This window comes from Talpa europaea (genome assembly GCF_964194135.1).
Source record: "Talpa europaea genome assembly, chromosome: 7".
Classification (NCBI taxonomy): domain Eukaryota; kingdom Metazoa; phylum Chordata; class Mammalia; order Eulipotyphla; family Talpidae; genus Talpa; species Talpa europaea.
Window position 1 is genome coordinate 127,757,565 of NC_140074.1, and position 23,067 is coordinate 127,780,631.

General features: G+C 50.6%; 1 protein-coding gene across 2 annotated transcripts in view; it reads right to left on the reverse strand.

Annotated features, from left to right (window-relative positions):
• The window catches only part of RGS9 (regulator of G protein signaling 9), a gene marked incomplete at its 5' end in the record, with an annotated part of 50,346 nt that overhangs the window by 13,793 nt on the left and 13,486 nt on the right, over positions 1-23,067 (reverse strand). Inside the window, 8 exons of one of the 2 annotated variants that reach the window (XM_084238904.1) lie at positions 306-393; positions 2,164-2,279; positions 3,132-3,245; positions 4,440-4,501; positions 5,250-5,279; positions 13,266-13,328; positions 19,991-20,072; positions 22,047-22,123. In XM_084238904.1, coding sequence (XP_084095030.1) covers positions 306-393; positions 2,164-2,279; positions 3,132-3,245; positions 4,440-4,501; positions 5,250-5,279; positions 13,266-13,328; positions 19,991-20,072; positions 22,047-22,123 — 632 coding nt within the window. Of the gene's footprint in view, positions 1-305; positions 394-2,163; positions 2,280-3,131; positions 3,246-4,439; positions 4,502-5,249; positions 5,280-13,256; positions 13,329-19,990; positions 20,073-22,046; positions 22,124-23,067 lie in introns of both variants that reach the window. The other variant, XM_084238903.1, reaches the window with a different exon arrangement.

The window sequence follows — 23,067 nt, forward strand, 5'->3', positions numbered from 1 at the left end:
TCAGGAGACCTAAGGGGCTTAAGTCACAGACAAAACACTTTGCACGGTAATTGGGGGCAGCTTGGTTTTTAACTCCCAGGCACGCTCCCGCGGGCATGTGCATCAGTCACGTGCTCCCCAGACATTCCTCAGAGGAGCCCGCAGAGCAGTGGTGAGTATTTATAGCTTGGTGGACAGAGCAGCGATGACAGTGACATGTGGGGTGCAGGGCGCCCTCCCCCTAGTCTATCTCCACCTCAAATGCCAGGGGGTGACCAGCAGGGGGTCGGAGGGGAGGCTTCTCAGACAATCTGGCTAATCCTCACTTGTAAATCTCCTCGGCTTTCTCCTTGACCTTGGACTGATCTCCATACTTCAGATCTTCACAGGCTTCCCAGAATCCCAGATTCTCCCCTGCACAGGGGGGCAGGGGTCCACACAGATGAAAGCCAGCCAGGAAGCAAGTCGGGGAAGAGAAAAGAAAAGCGTCTGCTGAGAATGAGCTCCTGTGTAGTGAATACCCCCATCCCCTACAGAGGACCCCAGGTACAGGTGAGCCTGGACAGACACTCCTGGGGGGTGGGGGCAGGGGAGCCACACTGTCTCACCTCCCACGCCCGGGGTCATGGGCAACCCGGGAACCTCTCCTTCGTGCTCTTGGGAAGGAACTGCTTGCACCCAGCATGTCCCCAGCCAGGGGGTTCCCCATATTATATATGATTTGATTTATATGAAATGTCCTGAATAAGCAAATCCATGAAAGTAGATTAAGTGGTTGCCTAGGGCTGGTGTTGGGGGAGGCCAAAGGAAGGGGGTTTGGGGGGAGTGATCTGGGGAGCAGAGGAAGACAGAATAGGGAATGATTTCTAATGGGCAGAGGGTTTCTTTTTGAAGTGGTGAAATGTTCTGGATTTATAGAGTGGGGCTGGATGCATACTTCTGTGAAGATGCTAAAACCACTGAAGTGCATGCTCTCCAAGAGGAAATGTTAAGCATGCGAATTATATATCAATAATAAATTAATTAATTAAGTGACCCATACCTGAAACCTGAGGAATCTCACAAGGAGATACCAATAACACTCTTTTAACAGCACAGGGAAACCTTTTTTGATGGGTTCTCACTGTTACTAAGTGACGTGGGGTCCGCGCAGGCATAGTTTGTCATTTTACCACTAGATGGCACCCCAGCCGCTTACTCGCCAGGAGCTTCTGGCCGAGGCTCAGAGGGCTCCCCTTTTCTGTCTGTATTTCCTGGGTTCACCATAGCATGGCAATTAGCCTTGAGTAGAGTGAAGGGTTTTCATAAATCCATATTATAGTGTAATGTGCTGCAACAGGCACTCACACAAGCTGATGGCATGTCCAGAGAGACTAGTTTCAGGAGTAATGTGGGACTTGAGGCCCAAATGTAACACTCCCAGACCTCAGATACGGTAAGGAAGTGATAAACCTCATGAGAGTAAATATTTCGATGAAGGGGTGACACCAATTTAATGCTCAGCCTAATGGATTTGGTCCTAAGTAGGCCTTTGGTTTTTCCAAACGTTTCTGGAAGCAGTATAGTAACATTACAGGTGCTTACCCTGAGGAGGGATACAAAGTGTAACCCCAAAGACCCTTAACACTCCAAGGGAATGGGCCATCCTGGTGGTGCAAGGGGTTAAGTGTCAGCACTACGAAGCTACCCGCAGCCACTGCAGCACAAGTTCGATCCCCCGCCAGGGAAGTGACCCACATGGCGCCCAGACCTCTCCTGACTCGCCCGCTGCTCCCCTCAGCAGTGTATTTCAGTCAGTCTGCCTGTTCTGTTCCCCACTCTGTCTCTGGTGAATCCTCTCACCCCTTCCCCCACCCCGCACACACCTCTGGCCTACACCCCAGCTCTTACATGCATAAGTAAATAAATAATCTTTAAAAAAATAAGACCCCAAGGGAAGCTGACCCGGAGCCAAGGCCCAGGTTGTCCATAAAAACAACACATTAAAGAATCCCTGGGGAACATTCAAAACCCCCAGAGATTCCACCCCAAACCAATTAGAAAGGCACCTCAGGATGGGATCGAGGCAAATGTGTTAAAACATCCCCAGAGAATTCGAATGTGCCGCCTGGGGAGAGAAGCAGCACCCAGCTGAAGGAAATCAAGCAAAAAAGCCAAGCTTTGCTAGAAAACTTAAAGACCCACCACTGAATTCTTTCTTCAGAAAGTACTGGAAGCTCTGTCGACCCTTGGGGTCTCGAATCAACTCACTGAAGTTGAATGCCCACCGCTCCACCCGCATCTTGGTGGGGACCTCCACCCTGCAAGGACAGAGGTGTAAGTTATCAAATGCTCAGTGTGAAGGGGGGCCGTGCCCAGGACTCTGCCCAGACATCACCACCCTCCCCACCCTTGCACCCATGCACAGGCCAAGCAGTCACTTGCTGGAAAAACGCAGCTTTGGCCAGTACCCCGGACTTGACCTCCAGGGTTCAGCCTTCCCAGCGGAGGGGGAGGCCCACAGTGCAGCCTCACACTTCCACAGGCTCCCTCAGCCTTCAGGGCAAAGAACACCAATGTCCCCATGGAGACCACCCAGCAGAGGTCAGGCCGCCCAGCAGAGGTCAGGCCGCCACACCCGGCCAGGCGGGGATTCAGCATATCCCGGTGATGTGCTGTGGCCACTGCTGCCTACCACACAGGCGCCCCTCTGGAGTACACATGGACACGCACCCCTCGCCCCACACCATTTATCATCTGTGCAGCGACCCCAGCACCTCTTCTCCGATGCAAGCCCACCCCTCTTTCCCTCCTCCTTGTTCCCAAAGGTCTCCCTGAGCCCAAGTAGGACATTCGAGCTTCGCTGGCTGAGCTCTAACATTCTAGGGAATCACAAAACTCAAGGGTTTTTCTCTCATTCCTCTGGAATCCCCCCATAATCCAACACAGACCCTGGAAGCAAAGGTTTCCAAGCCCACAGCATTACGCCAGCTACATGTTGTAGCTGCAGCATGAGCAGGGCCTGAGGTTCAGCTCCAGGGGCTCAGGACCAGCCAAGCCAGGATATGAAGCCCGGGCAACAGCGCCAGGACACCAAAAACGGAGAAGGGTATGGCACGGGGCTCCTAGCTCAAAAGTCATTCTTTTAAAGCTCCAGCAGACAGAACACATACAATTTGGCATTCAGGTCCCAGAACTGGGTGTCATCGGAGATCCAGGGGTTACTGGGGAGGCAGCCTGACATGAGGGCGTCGTTGGAAGAAAACTGCTCGCTGTATTTGACGATCCTGAAAAGCAAATGCAAAACCAGCTCCTAGAAGTCCCACGCCCAAGACATGAAATCAATACTCAGGTTGGCTGACCAGCTGCCCTGCTTTTCCTATATTGACTCAATTACACACGTGTCACTGTCTTCCTAGAAAACTCAACCCTCAAGACTGCTGGGTATCTGACGAGCTCTGTCCCGGTTCTACTTGTGAAACGAAACATCTCCCAGTCCAATCGTTTGGTTCCTTAGCTTTGTGAAAATACAGCCGCCTTACATTTTTCAAGATCCCAAACCAACTCCGTCTGCCCCCGTTCTGGGGCCCAACCCAGAAGCACCAGGTTGCAGGGACTCCCTGGGGTTCTGTTGTCAACGGTGAGCCCTGCCCTCTGTCAGGCTAATGCCTGTGTCTGGAACTCAGACCCATTATTCAAGACCTGTGGTCTCACTGAGTGAGGGGTGACTCTGCAAGACTTCAGTCCATCTAGTCGAGTTGGAGCATCTGAGCCAACACGTTTCCCAGTATTGCGGCAGTTTGGAAAAACCTGCCACGCCCCACCCCCCACTGGGGAGCGGTACTCACAGGATACTCAAGGTCCCACCACCATGGGACAGGGCCCCTGAGACAGTTCAGAGCCCGAGAGTGAGCTGGGCAGAGCCCACACCTCTTCATTTCCCCCAAGGCCTTCTTAATCTCCCATCAGATCTTTGCAGAAGGGAAGGAAAAAAGCCAACCCACAAGCCCAAGCAGGACTGGCGTCAAAACTATAGTAAAAAGGCACTGAGAACAGTAAAAATTGAAAAGTGGGTCTAAGGAGTTTCCAGCAGCCTTGAGTCTCCTTCAAGTTCCTTCCTATTTAGTTCCATGAAACCAGGTTTCTCAAACATCAGAGTACACTTATCTGAGAACAATCTGTATCGTTATAACCCAAAGCGACACTCACAGAGCACACGCACTCTCGGTGTGATCCGGGCTTAGCAGCGACAGAAAGAGGTCCCTGGAGAACGTGAGTGAGGTCAGGGCACATTTTCATGGGCAGGAGGGATTTTTGCAAATTAGGGACTTGGGGAAGATACCAAAAGATATCTGAAGGTTTTTACAAGAGGTTACGGTGACCCCTAACCAGCTTGGAAGAGAGACACTGCACAAAACAAAGCATCTCTCTTGCCTCATTATTGCTTAGCCCTCACCAAGACCAATAAACAGGGACCATACCCTCCAAGGGACACAGAAGACTTCACGGTGGACCTCATTAAAGCCTGTTGGTAATACATGATCTGGAAGAGAGAGAATTGTTAGAAAAATCCAGTTCCCTGCCCTGCTGTGTCAGCAGCTGACACTCACATCTGCCCTCCAGAACCACACCCGTCCCACACCCTCGAGCCAGCCACCCAGGACAAAAGGACTGAGTCACCGTGGACAGGTGACCCCAAACGCCAAATTAGGAGCCTCCTCTCTCGTTATAACCCAAGGCAATGCTCATGGAGCACACGTGCTCTCATCTGTGATCCAGGCTCAGCTAACTCACATGTGTTAGTATGGAAAAGGCACCATTGAAAACAGTAAGTTCTAAGCAGCATTAAAACTAGACCCAGGAACAGATGCTTGGCTTTCCCTCATGCACCTCTGGCTGACAGAAGCAGGTCTAACTTCATAGCCAACACTTCCCAGGACTCAGTCTTGGGTCCTGTATACAAGATTTGCCACCTGGAAGATTCTGAAGGGCCCTGGTTCTGGAGGAGCAAGGATCAGCTGGTGATGCAGATACGCTGAAACCTTTGCTCCCCCATTTCTCAGTTCTGTGGCTTCTGAGGATGTTTCCTACCCCAGCTCTCCGCATAAGACCCACTCAGATCAAACAAAAGATGCTTTGTCGTTCTGTGCCTCCGTTCATTCTCGGAAACAATTGTTTGGAGGTTCCACGTGGCTTTCATTTCATTACCGAGTGCAGAGCAGAAAGCCAAAGCACATAGAATCTGTTCAGGATTTGAAATCAAATTTTGCTGGAATTGGGAGACTAATTACCTCTTTTTTAACAGCGGTGATTGTTTGTTTCTGTAAAACAAAGAAGCAAAACCATCAAACAGGGGCCATTAAATGACAGTTCCAATACCCACTTGAAAAATAAAAATCCTTCCCCAGGAGGGAACTGGTCGCCTTTTCTTACTTAAAAGCAGACTCTCCCCACCTCCACCACCTCCACCCTATTCTACCCAGCCACTGGAGAATTAGGCCAAGTAAGAGCTGGGATGAGGGAAGAGTGTGATTTACCACTGTAACTTTACCTTGCCCTCCTAAAAGCCAAGGTAAATTAAGGACTGCATGTGGGGTTGGTCCCAAGCTACCATAGTTGTAGCAACAGAGCCACCGGAGATGGACTCTGAGGTTTAAAAATGGGAAAACACACAAGATGCAACTTGAGTGTTTCTTTTCTCACGAGAGAGTTCTAAAGGAGCCGGGATATTCGTTCCTCAGGTATGCATAACAATTTGACCAATACCACAAGTGAAAAAAGAAAAGCCACATAATCAAAAACAAAACACACAATTAACAAACTTAAGACCAGCACCCACTGAAAGCTGAGGCTCAGCATGGAGACATAATTTGGAAGATCCTATCAGGACCCAACCTTTCACTGAGGCTGCAGAGCTTCATCCTGGGGGTCAGCTGGATGGACTCATCCAGGACTCATAAAGGACTCATACAGTCCTTTCTCTGGACTGTATGAGTTACAGCAGAGAAAGGCTGGCTGCAAGAGGGACTCCATGTTAGAGTCTTAGAAACTCCTGGAAACCGTCTCCTGAAATCTTCTACACTCTGACAAATTGGGTACAGTTAGCCTTCCTGTCTCAGTTTTCTGAGGTTTGGTTGTGTTAGTGGCTACCTGGTGCTGACTCTTATACTTTAAGCTGAGCATTTTAACTCTTAGCTGCAAATATCTACGCTGCTTCATGCAACCAAGTCTTCCCTTGAAATAGAGTCAGAAGTCCCTGGAAGATGTGATTTCCCTTAGCCAGTTAGTAAAACAGTGCTGGCCCAGAGTCACTGACAAGGAAAGAAGGTGGGTCTGATCTGGAAGGGCCACATTCTCTTGCCTTTCTAATTCAAAGCAAAATTTACTCGCTTGCTTCTACATAATTGCTTTTCACCGGAAACCTTTTTGGCTGGGTGGGGAAGTAGAGAGCATTATCTCAGAAAGGTAAAGCCCAGGTGGGTGTCTCTGCTTTGCACTCACACACACTCCTCCTTCCTATCACGCATCGCGGTTGTAATTATATCTTTGTTTGCATGACTCTGTTTAATGTACATATCACCCACAAAGAACCAGGAAGAGCAGGAAGGCCATATCTACCCTCCCAGCTTAATGTCTGGTGGAAAGTAGCTGCTTAACAAATAGCAAATAAATGATAATCCCAGTGTGCTCAGTGGCCCAGAAAGATGGAGATATATATTCTAAGTTTAATAGATTATTTTTCCACTTAAAAATTTAAAACACTCCCCCAAAGGATCCAAATTGTTTTGGCAACACACTGATATCCTGCTCCTGTTCTCTCCAAACACAGGACAGGTTTTTAGAAGATGCACGTTTCAGGTCAAAAAGGGCCTTGGGGCCAGAGTGCATTTGCAGTCAGATACTGCAGTGAGATTCTCCTGTTAGATGCTGAAGCTGATTATTAAGAATGGTATCTGCTGATCTACGTCCTCTGCTCAAAGAGGAAGCTGGACTTCAGTGTAATAATAACCACCTAGTGCAAAGCAATTTACACCTCCCTGAGCCCTTACAACGTTTAAAAGAAGGAGGGTTTATTATTCCACTTTTCAACTGAGCAAACCTAGGCTCTGAGAGGTTCTGGACAATTTTCTCAGCATCTCTTTTTTGGTAATTGGTCAAGATTCAAACCTAGAACTGCCCTTTACAGTGATCCATGAGAAAGAGAAAATAGCCTGCTCTCTTCTTCAATTCCTCCCTTGCCCTGGAGCTGTGAAGCCACAGGATGAAAAGACTCTGCCCAGTCGCTTCATGTAAAAATAAAACAAAAAAGAGAACTAAATCCCTATCACAAGATGAAACACAAACACAGGAAGCACTCTTTAATTAATGTTGATGATGGTAAAACAAACTCCCAGCTATAAGATAAATAAGATCTGAGGAGCTAATGCGCAGCATGTGACTATAATTAACCACACTGTATCATACACTTGAAAATTGCTAAGAAACTACATCTTAAATGTTATCACCAAACACACACACACACACAAAGAGACACACGCACGTCATAATTATGTGAGGGGAAGGAGGAGCTAATTGTGATAATCATTTTGCAAAATATGCAAATATCTGATCATCATATTAATATTACACACCGTAAACTTCCGTAAGTTATATGCCAATAATATCTCACTAAAACTGGCGGTGGGGAATCATTAATGATGTAAAGATCCTAATCATGCTGTACCCCTCCCTCCCTGCTCAGAAGATACTGTCATTTCAAGTACCAGAACCCAAAATGTAAATTCCTGTCAGCCATTGCTTTGTGGACACTTCCTGTCAGCCACTGTTTTGTGGCCACTTTCTATCATCCACTGTTCCGTGGCCACTTCCTGTCAGCCACTGTCCCATGACCACTTCCTGTCAGTCACTGTCCCGTGGCCACTTCCTGTCAGCCAATGTTCTGTGGCCACTTCCTGTCAGTCACTGTCCCGTGGCCATTTCCTTGCAGCCATTGTTCTGTGGACAATTTCTATCATCTACTGTTCTGTGTCCACTTCCTGCCAGCCATTGTTCTCTATGGCCAGTAAGACTCCTGCAGGGATGAACACAGATGAAATGAGCCAGATTCTTAGTCCTGATGTTCTCTACACCCCAAGGGAGCTATCCTTACAAGTCAGTCACCCACACATTCATTTCTAGTCGACCTAGCATGGTCTGACTTTGGCCTAATATGTTCGTCTCTGGGGCCATTTTCTCAATAATAAGGGTTTACAATTTTTTATATTTTTATTCACTTCATCTGATTTATTACCTTTGTAGGGTTCTGAATTGATGGTATGGTTTACTGTGGCTTTCTGATCCCCAGAACTTAGCAGCCACCTTTTGGGAATCAGACAGCAGTGGGTTCACTTGAAACTGAGGCTTTCCTACCTCACCTTAGATTGTCTGCATGGATTTTCAGCATTAATTTCTAGCTTTGAAAATAGATGCCCCTCGTCCAGCTTCCTCTAGATTGATATGCTGAGGATCTGTGACCTTATAGGGGTTTGTGTCTATCAGGGTGTTGGTGGAGAGGCTTCTAGACTTTTCTAAAAGACAAAGAGCGAATTTAATCAAGAGGGGGATGGGGGAGAGGTGAGGATGGTTCAGGAAAGAGGCTGCACTCTGGTATCAGACTCAAGTCCCTGTCCTGCTTCTGGCGCCCACACAGCTTTGGATGAGTTATTAAGCCTCCAAAAGCCTCTGTTTTCTCCTTTATAAAAGGGAATAGGGAAAAAGGAGGGTTGAATGAGATAATAGACACAGGCAACCAGCACAGCAGAGACTCAGCACACACTGGCTGTTGATTTGGGCTCGTATACTCTCCTGAGAATAACAGCGTTAACCCTCATCACAGAATAAGGTAGATGCCCCTGCAATCTTTAAAACTATACTAGCAACAAGAAAAGCTGTTCACTGTTTACCTGAAATTCAAATTTAACTGGTCATCCTGTTTTTATTTGCTAAATCTCCGAAACTTACTATCAATATTATTATTGCTTTGTCAAACGTGATAAGAAACATTGATTTAAAGAAAATCAAAGTTATTAAAAATTCCATGATCACACATACTTCTAAGCAATTAAAAAAAAAACACCTTATAAGAAAATAAGGAAACATTTTCACCCAGGAGTTCATGCACAAATCCTTTGCATTCCCAGCCTTTCATTCCTCCTGGCGTGAAGTCACTTCTTAAGCCCACATCCTTGGCTGCAGAGGGATGCCCTGCCTGAGGATCCTCAAATTCCCTGCATTCCTGGAATACTGTCTTATTTTTTTTCCACTTGCAGAGTTGTCCAAATAGGGACACACTGAGAGCTTGTTTACACAGCTCCGTGGCCAGCTTGTCAGCCTGAAGCCCGGATCCGGCCACAGACAATTGTCAGGGCAGGCGGGGTCACGGGGTACACTGCAGGCGGGAGCGAAGGAGCCAGGGAGAGAGGCAAGGCCCTGGGCTCAGGCAGCCAGGCAGGCACCTGCGCAGACACAGCAAGGGGCCGGCAAGCCAGGAGCAAAATGCAGATGGGGAGAGCCGTGAGAAGTGGGGGATCACAGACACTGAGGGTCAAAAGGGGATATCTGGAACTGAAGTGGTTAATGCGAAGCAGACAGGAAAAGAGAAAGGCGAGGCTGTCCATGGAGACAAGAGTTCAAGGCTGTGACCATCTGATGTAGTATCTGTCCTGCCAGGTACTTCCTGCTCAGGGGAAGGGGAAGGCAGCCCTGACTGCAAGCTGTAGGACCCGGTGCAAAACGAAATGCAGGATCCTTGTCCTGACAGATATACGCATACGTGCATATATTAAACATACATTGCAATGGAATACATGTAAAATACTGTGAGATAATATGTACATATAGTAAACCAAGTGGGGTCCCGACTGACCGTAGGGAGGACCCTGGGCCAGCATATAAATCATCTGCCCAAGAACCTGGCCTTGCAGCAGGACCAAAGGGCAGGGCTAGGGGCAGGTAGGGGGATAAGGGTGTCAGGGAAAGGCAAGAGCTATAGAACAAAAGGGGAGACCTAGATTTGATCCTGGCTGGGCCAGCATGGGCAAACTGCTAAATGTCTGCCTCTATTTTGTCATGAAAAATGGAACTGCTGTTCCTTCTTTATCAAATCCCTTGAGAATTTAATGAAATCCCACACACATCCAGAAGCCATGACACAGACATCAGGCCCCACAGTGGACGTGGAGCGGGTTGGACTCCAGTCAGCCAAGGGTCAAATCCCTGCTTCGCCATGTCCCAGTGTGTCTTGGCGAAGTGGCCCAGTTTCCTTGCCTGTCCTCTCACCTCTGAAACTGAACTGGTAACGAGACACACTGCCTCCTCAGGTTGTGAGTCATCCCTGAGCCGGGACCTGGGGGAGCCCTCAGCCCCACGCCAGGCCCCAAGCCCTTAGAGTCACCCCTTCCCCGCCAGCACCAGTCACCAGGGGGCCACAAGAAAACCGTCCCCACTCAGAGGGTCCGTGGAGGGAAGCCCTCACTGAGGCCCCCCAGGCTCTGCAGAGCACAGAAACTAACATGTGGGGCCGTGTTTCTGTCTTTCACCCCAAGACCAGTGTGCAGACCAGCACCAACTGGGCTGCTCAGGGCAGCTGTCTATAGGGCTAGGCAAGGAGGGCGCGACGGGCGTCTCATGTAAGGGCAGAAGAAAAAATTGACTAGAAAACTGATGGCCCCCAAAACAGGGTCGAAGATCCATGGGGCCACAAAAATTCTCTCCCTCAATGTTTGGGGGAGTGTCCACACTGGCGACCATTCCAGACACTTGGAGACATGTCACAAATGAACTCATTTAACCCTCCAGGGAAGGAGTGATCATCATCCCCAAGTCTTATTAGATGAGGAGACTAAACCTTCGAATGGCTCCAGGGCTGGTCCCAGGCCACACACCCAGGGAGCAGCAGAGCTGGGGCTCACCCCCAAGCTAGCCCCCCTCAGCATGCCCGGCTGAACTCCGTCACTGAATGACCATGTAACCCTGTCGGGATCGAGGGAGGAAGGGCCAGCTCTGGGTACCACAGCCCACAGCCAGGCCAGGGGCTGGCTGCCACTCCGCTTCTACTTCAAAGGTCAAATGCTCCCTGAATTAAAGGGAAAGCAGGGGGACTCTGTCCACTTGGCACCCCGTATGCCTCCAGATAATGGAACCGAGAAAGGTTTCTCTGGGGGTGGCCCCGACCCCCAACACCAGGCCTGTTCCTCCTAAGACGGGGCAGCCACACTGGCCAGAGACCCTCAGCCTGAGGCACTGGGTCACCCAGGGCCCGGGACTCTGCTGACGGAGCCTCCTTTCTGACACTCGATGCTGCTTGTGTCTTTGGGGTTTTTTGCCTGCGTTTCAAGAGAACAGATCTCGTTTCCAGTTACTAATGCTCAGAAATGGCATATTCTCTCTGCAAGCTAGCTCTGCTCCGAACAGAGACAAAACTAGGAAACCCTTGTACTCCCAAGGCCTCATGAAGATACTTCATGTTCTGGGCCCCTCTCCCCTCAGGGCAGATAAACACAGCAAAAGAAGGGGTGTTTGTGGGAAACGCTTGAGGCTGATAACACAGCCCCTGCCTGCCTTCCCAAACCGCTGTGTGTGCGAGGCGCTGGGGTGGGGGCAGGGCCGCAGGGGCCAGTTGGCATGAAATGACAGCTCTTTGTTCTTCTTGATATTCCACAGTGACCCAGGTGCACAGATCGGAGAAAGAGAGCTGGTGGGAGAAAAAGAGACAGAGAAGATGAGGGTAAACCAGAGAGAAGCACCCCGTGGCCAACACCAGCAGGGCGGAGACAGCCCCTGCCTCACACACACTGAGGGCACCGCCAGTATCTGGCAGGAAAGGATTTTGAGATCCAAAGGCAAGCTCCCTGCCTCTCCCTGAGATGAAGTTAAAGTACACACACACACACACACACGCACACACACATGCATACACACATGCACGTGCACACACATACACACATGTGCGCGCACCCACACAAACACACGTGTGCGCACACGCACGAGCACACACGCACACACGCACACACGTGCGTGTAATCCTGGCTGGCTGGGGGCAGACTGAGCGGTGTGCTTTCCACCTCGACCCTCCCCTCCTCCAGAGAAGCTTCCAGAGCTGCCAGTTATCCTTAAAAAAGGCAAATCTTCTACCAGGGTTCAGTGCTTTCCCTGATGATTTTGTTTCCATGGAGACAGAACCTACCAGGCCTCGGCAATTACCTGTTCTCTGAGGCAGGGAGCGTGGAGAAGGCTGGGAAGCTGACGGTGCCAGGTGTGGGTCAAAGGTAAGGTCACCGTGTGCTGGGGACAAGGTACCTCAGGATGTCCCCCCAGGACGCCCTCTGGCACTGGGGGGGGGGGGTGGGGTGTACCCACTGACATCTTGAGTTCCAGGTCCAAATGAGCCAAAGTTCACACACATCACAGAGCTGCCTCGCCTTGTTTTTCCTGCTCCCTCTGCCTTCTCCTGCCTCTTGCTCCTCCCTCTTTGCCCACTTGGGCCTGAAGGCTTGAAGAGGACAGAGAGAGCCCCAAGCCCTCCCTGACCAAAGACAGCATTCAACAGGAGGCAGCGAAGTCTCTCAGACTAGTTAATATGAGCTTCAGGCTGGTTTAGTGGGATCAGTGAGTCTCCACCGGGCAGTCCTGTCCCCCCGGGGTACACTGGACAATGGGCGGACTCAGCACATCGGACTGGGAGGCCAGCAGGAAAGGCAAAGATCCTAGGCCGAGGCCATGGCTGCTCCCCGACACCCCACAGGAAGCCCTAACCTGGACACTCATGACCGACGTTTCTTTAAATAAAAAACCCCACAGGAAATTGAAATCGGTCATCCGTCGTGAATGGCGGCCTATTGAGGGACAGGGTCCTCATCAAAGAAGTTTTTAAACAAAACTTAAAAAAAAAAAGGTGGAGATTGTTTGTAAGATTCCCACCCCACTGACATGTGAAATTCCAGGGGGAGTAAGGTCTAAAGCCAACTCTGATTCCAGGGTGTTGAGCCTGCAGCTTCTAGTCGCCAGGGGCCTGGGAACTGGCTGAAAATGGGCAGAATGTCTGTGCATTTGGATAGAAGGGTTCATAGCTGGCAGCAGATTTTCAAAGGCTTTTCTGTGGTTCAGAAAAGTCTACAAACCCGCTGTCTGGTCGCAGGGCTGTGCTCTGCAGTCTCTCCATGCTCAGGCCCCAGGCCATGGCCTCCCCGCTCTGACCCTCACACCATCTGCAGCCTCAGAGCCCAACCCAGGCCTGCCCACAGTCTGCAGCAGACACCCACCTGGTTTACCTGAACTTCATTCGGATTGGTCACGCGATCCAGGCCATAGTCCAGCACATTGTTCATCCCTGGCTGGATGGAATAAAAATAACATAAGGATCGCTCCAAGGAGATTCTGATTAGTTTTAGAAGTTGACAATTATTAGATTGAGCTGAGAAGGGCTTGTGGCCCAGCCCACATGGGCCTATGAGGGTAAATAGAGGGGCTGCATAAGCTGGTGAGTTGTACTGGGGCTGTTCTACTATCATGGCATCCAGGAACAGAACATGGTGGAATGGATAGATGGGTAGATGGGTGGATGGATGGATGGATGGGTGGGTGGATGGATGGGTGGGTGGGTGGATGGATGGGTGGGTGGATGGATGGATGGGTGGGTGGATGGATGGATGGATGGAGCCCTATAAGAGCTCACTAAGATTAGTACATGTGATTCCTGCCTCCTTCCCACTGGGGGAATGCTTTAAAGAATCCAGACATCAATCAGCATGTCTTTTCAAAACTGGAGGAACCTCCTAGTTGTGAGGAAGATCTTGGAAGTACTTCCCTCTCTGCAGGCACTCTCCCTTCTGAGAACTAGCAATAAGCCCCCTACCTGTCAGGCTCTGGCGAAGATTTAACAAGATGGGGTGTAAGGTTCTCAGCACAAGTCCATGGCTGAGCCAGGGGCAGTACCACTCTAAGGTCATGTATGCAAAGGCCTGACTCAAACCTGTGTCTTAGTTTTCATCAGTTCCTTTCTCCACTGGATCACTTAACTCTAGATGCTCTCTTGTTTCCTGGAGGCCAATAATAAGGGTTTCCTGCTTCCCTCTGAGCTGGTTGGGTGCCAGGCACCCATCAGTCACTCAACACCCGTGACTAATCAGGCTGACTGCCCCAAAGCAGAGGCAGGGAGCACCCGGTTTTAGTCTCATCAATAGAATCCACCACATTTTTAGCTCAGCAGTAAGGCTGCCAAATAAAACATAGGACACCCAGTTTGAAATTTGAATTTCAGATGAACAACAAGTGATTTTGATACACAATCTTATATAAAAATATACTCCATATGTTTCAGTATAAATACACAATAAGTATAAAAAATATTGAGACGTAAATCATTGACTGCTTATCTGATATTCAGATTAACTTGGCACGCGGTTGTATTTGCTGAGTCTGGCATCCCCGTTCATCAGGCTACTGGGGGCAACCACTGGACATACAGTGGGCGAGAAGGGGAGAAATAGAAAGTAAGTAGGGAGGAGAACAAGGCAAAGAGGCTAACATGTCCTCGCCCTGGTGGTTACACGTGGACCTCGAGCTGCAGATGTTTGTCGGGCGCTTACGAGCACAGGCATGCACTTGCCCTGGGGACCCGCAGTGAGGGTCACAGGGACGCCTCAGGCATTCCCAGCAACCATCTCCAGGCATTCCAGCCTCCTGGGGAAGCAGCCACTTGTCAGTTAACCCCGCAGATGACAAGAGGCGCCAAGAGACAATAGAGAAGCCGGAACCAGTGCTAGTGGGACCCTGCTGAGCGTGGAGGAGCCTGCACTGGGTAGGGGGTGGGGGGGTGGGAGGTCTAGAAATTGCCTCCCCCCCACACAGAGTGACCGAAGACATCACACACACATTCACACTCACACCATCACACATTTGCACACTCACCCTTCACCTCACACCACCTTAGACTCAAAGATACACCCTTGGCTTACACACTCTCACACTTAGAACTCACACCCTCACCTCACAGGCAGGAATGCACAACTTCCTTACATACAGTCACATGTGTTTGCACACTCATGTATTTGCACACTTACATTCATTGATGCACACTCTCACCTACATGCACACACATACTCATGCATACACACCCTCACACTTAGAATTTACTCATTCACATGATCACATGCTTGCATACACAGGCTGTGACACACACTCTTTGACTCACATACACACCCTCATGCTTGCTTGTATATCCTCACACAACTCACACTCGCACACACTCACACACAAGAATATACTCATATCTACACTCATACATATATCCACGCTCACATGTTGGCACACACATGTTCACATAAACTCACATGCATGCACACCCAGGCCACACCCAAGGAGCCTTGACAGGCTGGCCGGCTGCCCTTGCACAGGCTTGCACTGGCTCTGCAGCTTCAGTGCACAGATCCTGAGCTCCTCCAATTCTTCCCTTTGAACTTGACCCCCACTGATAAATCCAGTGCTCAGCAGTGCACCCACATAACCATGTTGCCACAGGGTTCTCAGAGCTGTAACCAGCCCCAGGCTTCATTACTCTGCCATCCTGCCAGTGCCAGCCCCTCCTGACTCTGCACCCACAGAACAACCAGGATATCCCCCTGGCTGCCCAGCACCAGGCATCACCTCTCAGGACCCCAGTGGCCTCAGTCATTCCCTGCAAGCTGGGGTCCCTTCTCAGAGCCCCGCCTTCAGAACTCCCCCTAGAGCTGCCTGTGTGGGGACATGGTCCCCTGCCCCAGGCTCTATTCATTCACTCCTTCATCAAGTGGCATCAAGTCTTTGGTCTCTTGGGCCTCCCTGGTGGCGCAGGGATTAAAGTCTCAGCACTATGAAGCTATCACCAGCCACTGCAGCACAAATTCGATCCCGGGCCAGGGAGCTACCCACATGGCGCGGCAGACCTCTCCTGTCTCCCTGCTGCTCCCCTCAGCAGTGATTTCAGTCAATCTGCCTGTTCTGTTCCCCACTCTGTCTCTGGTGAATCCTCTCACCCCCCTGCACCTCTGGCCTACACCCCAGCTCTTGTAGGCATAAATTAAAAAAAAAATAAGTCTTAAAAAAAAAAAGGCTTGGTCCTTGGGACAGTCACCAGAGTCACTGCAGATAGTTTCTGGCTCGCAAGTGGGTGGCTCGCAAGAAGATAGATAAGCAGAGCTGATTGTGTGCGCTAGTAGCAGCCAGCAGTATCCCTGCGGCCGGTGGCAGCAGATAAGGAGGCACACAGGTGCGTTCAGCCCGGCATCACCAGGACGCCCGCAAGCAGCCCCCGCCGTGGACGGGGGAGTGACTGCCTGGACAGATGCCCCAGCTCCACCCCTTGGGCTTCAGCCAAAGTGGCAGTTTGCTATGCTCCGTAATTCAGATGAGGAAAGGCCCTTCCGTGTCCCCCCACCCACAGCTCCAGGAAGCCATTCCCAGAACCAGCCCTCCAGAGCAGGGCACCGCCCGGTGAGCTCTGTCCTTCTCCCCCCTAGCATGTCAGTCAGACCCTCTCGGTGCATGTGACAGAAAACAAACAATAAATGAAACACCAGATGGTTTCCTAAACAAAGGAAAGCGGGGAAGAGATGGAGAGACGTGGGCTGAAACAGGGAGGTGAGTTCAAATGGAAGGGTCAGAGAAGGGGACCCCAAGCAGGTCTCGGCTTCAGTATCACTTCCAGTGAAAGGTGCTCCCAGACGCCCATGCGACGGGCCCTGCTCTCCGAGCTGTCCCTGTGTTGTGCACGTCACACATCCAGGTGTGCCATAGCCTCGGTCTCCGTCTCTCCACCAGGCATCGGGAGCTTCCTGTGGGCCAGGACCACATCTGTCTTGGCTCATTGTCCCGGTGCCTAGTAAGTGTCTGGCGAAGACCGTGTGTGGACCATGAACATTGCACTTGTTTGAATCTGGATCAGAGCAGATGAAGTTTTCCATCCTGCTTTTGTGACATCATCTTATATGCTGGGCGATTTCCTTGCGTCAATAAATGGCTTTGGAAGATATTATTTTAGCAGTTTCACAACATCCCACCCTGTGGGTAGATTTTCATTTGTCTTGCTATTCTCCATTTTAGACATTCAGCCCAACCTCATCAGGAAGCGGAAGGCCGCCATCTCTCCCCGCCCCCGGCACAGGCGGACCTGGAACGTGTCTGCATTTGTGGTTGAAACAAGGTCCATGGAGCTTGACATTTGGTAAGTGACAATTTCACTCAAGCCTACACCGCCCAAGGCAGCCTGCCCCAGACCAGGGCTGAGCAGAGGGCCAATTCCTTGGCGACACAGAAGCCCCAGAGAGGGGCAGCAAAGTCACACGGGAGCCCCACAGTTGCATTTCTAAAGGCGCCGTGTCTCCTTCTGTCCATTTACACAACTAGCTGTTGTCTGCATCCTGCCCAGATCTGTGTTTGGTTCCCTTTGGGTAAGAAATGGAAGTGGTGTGTGGTTTTCCTTCTTGTGGGACGCTGGGTCACACTGAGCTCAGCACGGGAACTGGCTGCTGTCAGAGCCCTCCCCACCACCACCGCTGACCTTGGCCTCTGCCATGGCCATGATCGACTGTCATCCCTTCCCCTCCCTTAAATCCACCATCCCTGGCTGTGCCCCCAGCACTGGGGGCTTATCGCTGGGGGAGCACTGCTCACCTGAGTGATGGCTATGGCTATTTGGATTTTAATATCCCTTGAGCTGAGAGGAGGCACCATCCCTGGGTGCTCCCTCCAGAGCAGCGTCATGTCAGATAACAGGGATTCACACCCAAGCACTGCGCAAGGTGCCACCACTTTCTGGGCCTCGGTCTCCCCATCTGAGCAGTGGGACAATGATTCACCGCCACCAGGTGAAGTACATGAACTTGCAGAGAGCTTACACCACACTCAGTGTCACTCCCAGTGGCGTGGTATGCCCAGCCCCGAGCCCCACAGCTGGCAGAGTCTGGCCCCATGCAGGTTCCATGGACTCATGAACAGACATGTAGACAGGAGCTCAGGGACGCAGGCCTGTCCCTGCTCCAGCATGGGGAACGTTCTGTCCACAGATGGGCTGCCTGGCTGGCTGTCCTCCCACAGAACCGACAGTTTGTTTGGGTCTCCTGGAGACAGTCCCGAAGATCCTGGGCTCCCTGGCCCATCAGTCAGATTGTGCAGATTCCAGGACAGCTGACGTCACACGGGATGCTCTTCCGGCAGCACGAGCCCCTCACCTCCCAGGCCGCCGAGGGCTGAGTGCTCTAAGGCAGGACCGCAGGCTCCAGATGCACTCAGCCTCATCTTTGACAAACTGTCCAGTTCTGACTTCTGGCAGCACCAGTGAGATTAGGGGTGAAGAGCAGTTTAGCAGCCGAGGAGTTTTACAATTGCTACCAAAGCCTCCTTCTGAGCCTTGGGCCTGCAGTGCTCACAAAGCCCCAGGCACATGGGGAAAAGAGCTTAACTGCGTTAAGACACAGCCGTAGGAGAGGAGGGAGGCCCTATGACCCGTGGGCCCCTATCAGTGTCAGATTAGCCAACTGTCAACAACCCTGAGCCTCAGCTTATCAGCAAAATGGGGGTAAAAATTCTGCCTTCCACACAGAGGTACAGGTGAAATGAGACAGGAAATGTGGGAGGAGGCAGAATCAGGTCGACCCTGAAGATAACAATGGCAGAGCTGGGGATGGGAGTAAGGAAGTGGGGTAGTAAGGGACTGGGTGGGGGGGTGGCCTGGCCATGAGGGAATTAGGAATCACAGGGACATGCTGTCACGTTTATGTCCTCTGAGTCACACTGGCCACCACCGTCGCTCAGCCATTTCCCTGCTATGGGGGCTGAGAGCTCACGCCAAAGAACTTGGGTCACCGCTTCTTTTCCCACCTAGTTGAGGGGCAGAGGGCAGAAAGGGACTTGGCAGGTCATGTGTGCAGCAGTCTTGACCACTTTGCAAAGTGCGCCGTCACACTGGCACACCCACCCTGCAACCCTCCCACTACCTGCAACCCGGAAGACACGGTCCATCCTTCAAGGAGCAGGATTCCCTTGTCCCAGGGCTGCTGGGCACCAGGGCATCTTGCCAGATGGGTGGCTTTCTGCTTTGTTCCCTCCTCCTCACTAGTCTCCCCATTAGGAAGAGATGACCCCATGCAGGCTGAATAATGAAATACTGCTGAGCTGCCGAGGAACAGGCATGAGCTTGGGGCTCTCTCCCCAGCACCCCGTGCTCAGTCATCACCCTTCACCCAGCCCCCTAGGTTCCCATGTGGGCAACTGGTTTGTCTACAGGAGTCCTGGAAAGAAGCAAAATCAGGCAAACTTCTTGGGCATCCACCCCCGGACCTTATCTTCGACGAGACACCCAAACTGATGCACAGAGAGAACATCTTCACTTTCCAGGATCCCTTCACCTGGTCTCCACCCTGATCTGTAGCCAGCACATGGGTCAGACACACGAGGAAACTGAGGCAGCAGAGCTAACCACAGTGGGGGAAGATTCTACAGCACTAATGGACAAGCCTAGAGCCCTCTGCAGAGACAGTCTGGGAGCTAGAGACACTGGCGCTGTGAGCAAGAGGCTCAGTGCCCAAACTCCTCGCCTCCTCCCAGCTCAGCAGGGGCACTGGGTCCAGAAGAGGAGGGGAGGGCCAGCTGGCACCGGGCCTGGATCTGGCGATGCAATTTCAGTGCTCTACAGCATTTTGTTTTTCTGCTTTGGCGCCTGTGTTCTTTTTTTCTTCTTCTTATATTCCTTTTCCAAAGCACACTGAACAAACCAACAAAAAGTCCTACCCTCCTGAAGGCAAACTCACCCAGGTCCCCCCCTTAGGATTCTGCACCTCTTAACCTCAGCAAGGGCTCACCCAGGGCCCAGGAGACCAATATGCTTCCTCTTCCAAGCAAGCAGGGTGGGGGGCAGCCCTCCTGCTGATTCAATTCTAGCTCCAGAGGGAATGAGCCAGGGAAAGGTGTGGTGATACAGGAGGAGGGAGAGGAGGGAGGTACCAAGCCGGAGGATACTCACAGGGCACCGGTGCACCAGCCAGTACGCCTTCTCCTGGCAATCCAGGGCATACCTGTCTGCCTTGTTCCTTTCCTTTCCAGTCCTGAAAGACCAAAAGCCAAGTCAGAGACCAGTGACCTGCTCTGCAATGCATCTGATTCCTGATGACCTCTGGGGTTGCTTTCATCATGATAAAAACATAAAAAAACATAATAAAAACATCACACAGATGTGCCAGGTGCCCAGAGTACTTTCACCTGCATGAACTTATTCCATCCTCCTGGTGACCTTTTCTCATGTCACAGTCCAGGAGACTGATGTCCAGGAGACTGACATACAGGAGACTGACACAAAGAGAGGCTCAATGCCCTATGGAGGGCCCCCCCCTCAGCAGGCGCCAGAAGTGGGACCTGAGCTGGCTATCTGACCCCAGAGCCCAGCTCGCCCAAAGAGCCAGAGGCAGTGTGGGGTGCAATCGCCCTCCCCTACCAGCCTAGAATCGAGTCGACTCTATCAACTTCACCACTGGAGCCATGACACCCTGCTTCTTCCTTTCTCCCTGCTTTTAGCATGGAACATTATTGTTCAGACCCTATTTAAACGAGGCCAGAGGCCAGAAAGAGTCCACGCATGCATACATCTGCAGGACCCATCGTCCCCCACAGGAGATGCTGCTGTTTCTCCCTCCAGGGAAACTAGGAGGCGAGGGGTCCCACAGAGGTTATTTAGGAGGCTTGTTAGCCTTGGATTCAGGAAGAGCACAGGGGGCTCAGCATGACAATGCACTATCCAGTCTGGCCTTTTTCTGCTGTTTGTTTCTGTGCAGACCCTAATTTGTTGTTGCAACAGCCAACTGCTTGTGCTCAAGGTCGACAACCAACCTCATCACCCTGTGGCCCAGCAGGCACCAATCAAGACCAGAGCTCACAGCCCTAATCTCAGCCCCACTCTGTCATGCCAGCCATTCATGCCAACTCAGGGGCTTTGCTGAGCCTGACTTTTTACTGTCAAAGGCTATTTAATGTCCCTGGCATGGCTCGCCCTGTCCCATTATGGGTAGGAAATGATGCTGGCTTCCTTTCACAGGAACCAGGTAGCGTTAATGATCGTGCACGGGCGCCACTGAACACCATTTCCACGGCGACCTGCGCGCGAGCTCGGTAATCCTCCCTTCCCCACAGCGTGGGATGACGCACTTGTCCTCTCTGAGACACACTCAGTGCATTTATTTGCCGGCTAATGTACTGTGAATAACATAATAACATCCAGAGAGCCAAATGGGGGCACGCCGCCATTCCAGCGGGGTGGTTTGCCAACCTCCTCTGGAAATTAAATATAAACACTGTTGTTTATACTGTTGTTTCAACTTCCCCTTGGCAACCTAACTGCATTTTCCACCAGGTTAACTACCCCGTGGCTCGGGAAGATGGGCCACGGGTGGCCTGCGGCACAGCGGAATGTCCATAACATGACAGCCTTGATAATAGAGTCCATCGCTAACTTACTCCAAAGGTCTTGCTGAAATTATTCCACTTTGTTCTATTATGATTTTTTTTTTTAAGCAACAGAATGACTTAATCATTCATTCATGTATCTCTTGATCCCCCACTGGGCATATATAGGTGAACCAAAAAGACTGTTCTGAACAAAATGTTTATGTTCCCCCAAAATTCCTAAGTTGAACTTGGCTCCAGCTAAAGGAACTGCATCAAGATGACACCCCTCCTGCCTCCAGATTCTGGTTCCACCTCCATAGGACACCCTTCCCCACGCCTTGCCTCACCTCTCTATCCACCATCACCACCATATGATTTAATTAACATGGATAAATCACCTGGATACCTTGTAGGAAGCATCCAGGCTTGAGGTTGTTCCTGCAGCTCCTTCTGCAAAACCCAGGGTATAGTCCCACCTCATGGTTCCATTACGGCTGTTTGTTTATCTGCCTGCCCCACAAAGCTGTGTCTTTTTATTCCCTTTGCCCAGTCCCGTGTTTGACACAAAAATGCTCAATAAAGGTTCATGTTAACAAAAGAAGGGAGAGAGGGACGGATGACAAGCATGAGCTCTCACTCACCTGTACTGCTCCTTGGCCTGCATAATGACAAAGTCCCACTTGTAGTTAATCTTTTGGTTCAAGAAATTGTAATTTTCCTAGAGAAGGACAACAAAGTGAGACTTTGAGCCCCTTGACATCAGTTAGGGCAGAATCCCTAAGAGGGTGAGGGCATGGCCCCTCACCCTGTGCCACAACCACAGACCCAGCAGAGGTTTCACTCCAGTTTGGCAAGGGCCTGCGTTTGAGTAGCACTGGATTCTCAAAGAGACTTCAGGACAAAGCTACAACTTGGTTTGAGTTTTCTTTAATACTGTTATCACAAATATGATGAGTAAGGGGAGATAAAGTGGAAATGAAAATGGAAATTCAATATTTAACAATGGAGCATCACAAAGCCACAGAGATAAGCCCAATACTACTGTGATGTTTGTTCTTCTAAAAACATGCTCGCTAAGAGTAAAAACACATGGAGAGAAAAGGGAGAGGATACTGTGGTGGAGGACTGTGGGTACCCAGACCCACAGTGAGGGTGGTGTGGTCACATGCATCTGAAGAGGTGTGAACCTGTACCTCTGAATCACATACAGTATTTTAAACCAATGTTACCCCAATTAAACACATAGCCACACACACAGCAAGGCTATTGCTATTTGCCAAGAAATATAACTTTTTGAGGGCTAGGGTGCATACTTGGAGAAATATGACTCATTCAAGCCAAAACAAAAGCCTATAATATGGTTTTTCCATCACATACTCAAGCTCAAATCTGTTAGTCATGTGATATGCATCATCATGCATGTTAATTAAATCATAATGTTTGGGGATGGCAAAAGGGAGGTGGTGGCCACTGTGTCCCCAATAGTCACTGAGGTGAGGGCTTAAATTACTACAGTAGAAACTGAAGCTACATGGAGGGAAGAATTTGCTTCAGCAAGCTGCTAAGTAGATGGATGGATGGATGGATGGATGGATGGATGGATGGATGGATGGATGATGAGGGTACACTTAATGTAATAATGGGGGGAACAGGAAAAAAACC